This window comes from Crocuta crocuta, unplaced genomic scaffold (assembly GCF_008692635.1).
Source record: "Crocuta crocuta isolate KB4526 unplaced genomic scaffold, BGI_CrCroc_1.0 scaffold1348, whole genome shotgun sequence".
NCBI classification, from domain to species: Eukaryota; Metazoa; Chordata; class Mammalia; order Carnivora; family Hyaenidae; genus Crocuta; species Crocuta crocuta.
In genome coordinates this window covers 18,341-24,542 of record NW_027532434.1, presented here as the reverse complement: position 1 = coordinate 24,542, position 6,202 = coordinate 18,341, and the positions used below count along the sequence as shown (strand labels likewise).

The following is a 6,202-nucleotide window of genomic DNA, read 5'->3' as shown; positions in this document are numbered from 1 at the left end:
ATCAGTTTATCTCTTTTTTTCTCAGCTTCCTCTTTTTGTAAAATTGTGTCATCTAATTCACCTATTGTCCTCTCTGCCTCTTCAATCCGTGCATTGGATGCCTCCATTTTATTATGCATCTCATTTATAATATATTTTAATTCATCACAACTATTTTTAAGCTCCATAGTCTTCATAACAATAGTTTCTCTGATGTCTTCCATGCCTTTTTCAAGACCAGCAATTAATTTTATGACTATTGGCGGTTTTTTTTTAGTGTTTTATTTATCTGGGGGGGGTTGAAGCGTGAGCAGAGGAGGGTCAGAGAGAGAGGGAGACACAGAATTGGAAGAAGGCTCTGGGCTCTGAGCCTGCTGTCAGCACAGAGCCCAACGCGGGGCTCGAACCCAAAAACCATAAGATCATGACCTGAGTCGAAGTCGGACGCTTAGCTGACTCAGCCACCCAGGCGTCCCTTATGACTGTGGTTCTAAATTCTTGTTTAGTTATGTTGCTTATATCTTCCATTTCTTCCTGGAATTTCTTTAGAGTTCTTCCATTTTGTCATTTTGGCTAGCTTTCTGTCTCTTGTTAGTTTGAAAAGTTTGTTATGCACTCTGCACTTGCAAGTAATGCCGTATTAAAGAAGGCTCTTTGACTCTCCAGGGCCTGTCCATTCAGGAAGTGTTTTTTGAATGGCGTCTCTTGGTCTCTTTTGTTGAGACTTTGGTTATTTTATTTCCCTACTCATAGTGTTATTTGGGACTCTCCACCATGTGTACTTTGGCTTGTTTCTTGAGGTAGCCACTATAAGGTTTTCTCAGTGAAGTCTGTCTGCTTTTCCTCCCAAACTCCTGGATTCTGTTAGGGTTCCTATGGCTTCAGGCCTTCTCCGTTTGAGAGATGGGAGCAAGTGAAATGTACGAGCTCCCTAGTTCTCTGTCATCTTGCCTCCTCCTCCTCAGTATCATTTTTAAAGTAATTATCAACGTAATTGGAAAGGATAATTGTCAATAAGCTTTAAATTTGAAGAGATGTAAATTCATTCCACGCAGTTGTTGAGAACTGTATAATACAAAAGATGTAGGAACAACATAGATTAATAAGATCACATCCTTGTCCTCAACACACACACACACAAAAAAAAAACAATAAAAGAATGTAACAAGTTAAAAAATATCAGAGGAATAAAGAACTCTTGATTCTAAATTCTTAAGAATTTAGCGGTAAGGTGACAGTTTCATATAAGACGTGTCATTTGTGCTGAAAGTATATTTATAACTGGACTTGCAAAGAATATTAGAAAAGCACAGGGAAATTCACAGTACTGTATTGTACATCTGAAAGTTGCTAAAAGTAGATGTTAAAAGTTCTCATCGCAGAAAAGAAAATGTAACTGGTGTAGATGTTAACTAGATTTAATGTGGTGATAGTTCTACCATATATACATACACCAAAATGAATACAATATTATATGTCAGTTATATCTTAATTTTCTTTCAAGAAAAGCACAAGGAGCATTTAGGGAACAGCAATTGAGTTTGAATAGAATATTATAGGTTGGGGGGGTCAATGAAGAATGACTAAGAAATAGGTAGGTAGGGGTGACAAAAGAGTGAAAAATATTCTGAAAGTCATTGGGATGGTACTGAGGCTTTTGAAGCAAAGGTATTAACATTCACATGTAAGATGAAGATCAATTAAATTACCTTGCAGAATTGCTATGAAGATTACATGTAATAACTTACATAACACACTTGGCTCAAAGCCTGCCACAAAGTAAATGTTTGATAAATAGTAGGTGCTATCATTTACCTGACTAGAGACAAGCCAATTAGGAAGTTACTAGGTAAGTCAAAAAGGTAGCATGAAGACCTTTTATCTGGCAGTGATGGTAGCAAGAGAGAAGTGAGAAAAATCTGTTCCCCCGATATACTGTCAGTGATGATGGTCTGGAGATGCTGGAGGGGTCCGAGGCTGAAGCCACACATTCTTCTATAGATGCGGAGATTGAGGCTTAGACTAGGGCTTGCAAGCAGCTACCAACTACCTGTTGATGTTTGTTTCTAACTCATTTGTTTGAAAAGGGTAAGGAGAAGGCTTATTTTAAGTGGTAAGACAACAGAATCAGTAGCAGTAGGTATGTATTTCAGCATTTTGTTCAATGATTTTTTTCAATGTGTAAAAGTCTATTTATTCAGTGTTTTTTTTCTCTTCAGTGCAATCTTTTGTAGAAAATGAAACAATTATGCTACACTGATATTTCTGATGATACAAGATGACTTTAAGTGGTTTACTGTCTCAGCATTAAAAAACACTGATCATATAGTGAGAAAGTCATTATCTTTCTCTTGCAAGTCTTTTAACTATGTTAAAAGCTCTTTGATCCTTACTAATCTCCCTCTTTAATAAAAAGAGCAGGTCTCAGGGGACTGCCTCAGGGATCATCAGTATCCTTCTAGGTGTGAATAAAAATACTTTCATTATGTTCATTTTAATCACTATCTTCTATGTATGGAAAATTATACTGACTTTCCATTTAGGGTAGTGATATAAATTTAAGATAAAAAATTTTTAATAAGTTGACTGAAAGAATATTAGATAAATAATAGTATAGATGATATGTAGATGTCAACAAAAAAATTTTAATGTTGTTGTGCACCATTCCACACCATTCCAAAATCTCTGATCCATTTTGATTACTTCTATATGTTTTTTTGAGAGGGCTTTGGGAGCCCAAAGGAGCTAAATTGCCATTGGAACATTTAAGGCAAGACATCAGCCAAACCACAGTATCTTATTTAAAGCCTTATACCAAATTCCAGTTTAACTGAAACTTTTCATCGTTAATTATGATAGTATTGAGTCTTGAAGTGAAATGTAATTAGAACTGGAGATGCAGGAGGGGTCCGGGGTCAAGCCACACATTCTATGTTTTCTATTCTATGTGTTAAGATACAGGATTTCTGCAGTATGTTATTGTAGCATCATGGAATTTTAGAACACAAAGAGACATTACTGTCACTTTCCTGAATCTGACTATAATTTCATACGTCAATCAGCTATTTTTCTTAAACCTATAAAGGTATTCTTTTTGAGTACTACATGCCACAGACTCCTGTGCAGCAATTCTGTTAGAGTTCATGTTGGTCAAGAGGTTGCGTCTTCAAAAATTAGAATAGTAGTTTGTTAGTTGTTAGCCAAATTTCAACTAAGAAGAGATTTAATGGTGCCAGAACACACACTTGAATTATGTCTCAGAAAATTATCCAAATAGTATCAGGCATTATAGCATTTATTGACAAAATTTTTTTCCATTTTAATATTTCTCATTTCCTCAATTAGTATTCCTAGTTGTTTTATTAAGAATTTAACACTCAGCTTATTATTAGAGATGATTTACACTGTTTCTGCAGCATTCCAAAGCAGAATATTTGATGTCCATATTAAATTCCAGCAAAATTGTAAGGGAAATTATTTCAGCACCTCTCAGCATTCTCACAGGGAATAAGGTGGTGGTGACTGTTTTGCAGAGAGCTTCTCATAGGCAGGTGGAACATTGGGAACCTGTGAGAATGAGAAAGGGAGAAAGGCTTGGCAAAAGTGTATATGTTTCTGGGAGAGGATAGAGTTAATGGTTAACATCATAATTATACTGTTTCTCTGGACAGAAACTTGTAAATGTCCACAGGTTTCCCAAAATCTCAAAAACTTATTTATACCTGTATTATCTTTATCTGTAGAAGTCCCAAGCCTAGCTAGTGAATTCTTGAACACTTTTTTAAAAACCATTAATATACATTACATTTATACCACATAGATACATTTTTGTAGGTGTGTCTAAAGACCATTGCTATCATCAGTACGGCAAAACGTGCCAGGCCTTTATTTAATGCTTACAATTTTCTAGAGTATTTTCATTGTTTTCATGTTACAGGTTGGAAAACTGAGGTTAAGTTACTTGTTCAATATCACACAATTTCCCAGGAATTTGTCTCCAGAGTCCTTTCTCTCCACCATTATGATATACTGCATCTATGCCAGTGCTGTCCAATGGAAAGAGTATACCACATATGAGATTTTAAAATTTCTAGTATCTACATTACAAAAACAAGAAGAAACAGCTAAAGTTAATCTTTATTTAATCCCACATTTCAAAATATCATTTCAACATGTAACTGATATTAAAATCATTGATGAATTATTTTTATTTTTTTCTTTATACTATTTCTTTGAAATCTGGTATGTGTTACAGCACATTTTAACTCAAACTACTTTGTTACAAGTGTTCCATAGGCACATGTGGCTACCCTGTTGGACTGCACAGCTCTATAAAATCTATAAAAACAGATGCTTTTTTTTCCTTCCTTAAATATAGCTATATTCAGAAAAAGGCAATTATACTAAAATCACAATACAAAAAAAGATATTGTATCCAGAACCCAACTTCTTCCTTTGGATCTTATACACATAAAATCATTGACCCTAAACATTATGGATACAAGAGGACACAATTTAAGACAGTCTTTGTGCTTCCCCATTTTTATCTTTGTTATTATTTTTTATTATGGTAAAAAATATATATAACATAAATTTACCATTTTAACCATTTTTAAGTGTACAGTTCAGTAGCATTAAGTATATTCATGTTCTTGCTTTTTAATTGGAATAATTTTATCCATTTAAGTTAAAAACAGCCATACAAAAACAGCAAGATATAGGATCTCAACCTACCACTGATTCACAGTTATTCTCTTGAAAAGGCAGTTTGCTGTCCTGGTGACCAAACCCCTCATGTGGACATCTCCCTGTTAAGGTACTTCGAGTGCCAGTGTGAAAGCTTTTGTCCTGAAATGTGCATGCATGAAGGTCAGTGGTTAAGAAAAAATAATTGAGTTCATTAAAGAAAAGAGAAGGAAGTTGAAGTTTTAAGAATGGGTTTTAATCGGAATGCCTGGGTGGCTCAGTTGGTTGAGCATCCAACTCTTGATCTGTGAGATGAAACCCCACATCAGACTCTGTGCTGACAGCACGGAACATGCTTGGGATTCTTTCTCTCCTTCTTCCTCTACTTCTCTCACCCTGCCTTTCAAAATAAATAAATAAACAAACTTAAAAAAAGAAGAAGAAGAAGAAGAAAGGGTTTTAATCTTGGTTCTGCCACTTACCTGCAGTGTGTTTCAGGCTAGTCACTTTGCTTGTCTGAATTCCAATGTTTGCACCTGTAGTATGAAGATATTACCACCTACCTCTCAGAGTTGTAGAAATTAAAACTAAAGGTAAAGCACTTAGCACAATGACTGACACCCAATAGTTAGTCACTGAATATTTTTGAAGGGAAGGAGAAAAAGAATGAATCTAAAAAATGAACCTCAGAGAATTATTTTGAGTGGAGGTGATCAAAGTTAGTGAGGTATCCTAGTGAGAATAGGCATATGAGAAACTTGGCAGCAGAGACACATTGCCTACTTCTGCCTTCCCCATAATGACTGCAAAATATCTTAAAACACTACAAATCCATATGTTGTGGTAGAAATACTGTGGTTGTAGCCTGAGCTTCCAAGTTAAGCTGCACCATGATGACTAATTAAGGACTAAGTTATGCACCCTGAGTTACCATGGGGAGGGGTGGGTGAAATCTTATTTTGGTGTTTTGCATAGGTTTACAAGGTGATATTTTCCATCCCTAGAATCGAATAACAACAAATTATGCAGGAAAGAGACACATACCCAAGTGTGGACTTCAGTGGATCCACCATAGTGAGGTGTAATATTTCATCACTGACATAGTTTAAAATTGCTGGCACATTATGATAATACAAAGCACACTTTTAGTTGCTTTTATTATTATTGTTAAATTCTCCATAGTGGTGGTTCTCAAATTTTAGCATGCATTAGTATTACCTGAGGGCTTGTTAAACCCATATTGGCCTACCCACATCCAGAATTTCTGATGCAGTAGGTCTAGGGTGAGGCCCATAATACACATTTCTAACAAGTTCCCAGGTGATACTGTCAAAACTGCTGATCCAGGGCCATGTGGAGAACCACTGCTATGCAGACAAAGCACCTCCTTACTGCCTGCATCTGGGCAACCCAGCTATACTCCGATCCTTAGAAGAACCAGGCAGGTAATGCTAATGGGTGAGAGGGTGGCGCCAGGTGGGGGCCATAGGAAAGGAGGGAGAGTATCTCATCTAAAGGGACAACCACTCTATAGCTG

The 6,202-nt window shown here is 36.1% G+C and overlaps 1 protein-coding gene across 1 annotated transcript in view; it reads right to left on the bottom strand.

Moving 5' to 3' along the window:
* Positions 1-3,477: 3,477 nt before the first annotated feature.
* MLANA (melan-A) overlaps positions 3,478-6,202 on the bottom strand; it is a 13,444-nt gene continuing 10,719 nt past the window's right edge. The window contains exons 3-4 of the mRNA XM_077779391.1: positions 4,714-4,827; positions 3,478-3,546 (exon numbers count right to left, since the gene is read on the bottom strand). Coding sequence (XP_077635517.1) covers positions 3,478-3,546; positions 4,714-4,827 — 183 coding nt within the window. The remainder of the gene's footprint in view (positions 3,547-4,713; positions 4,828-6,202) is intronic.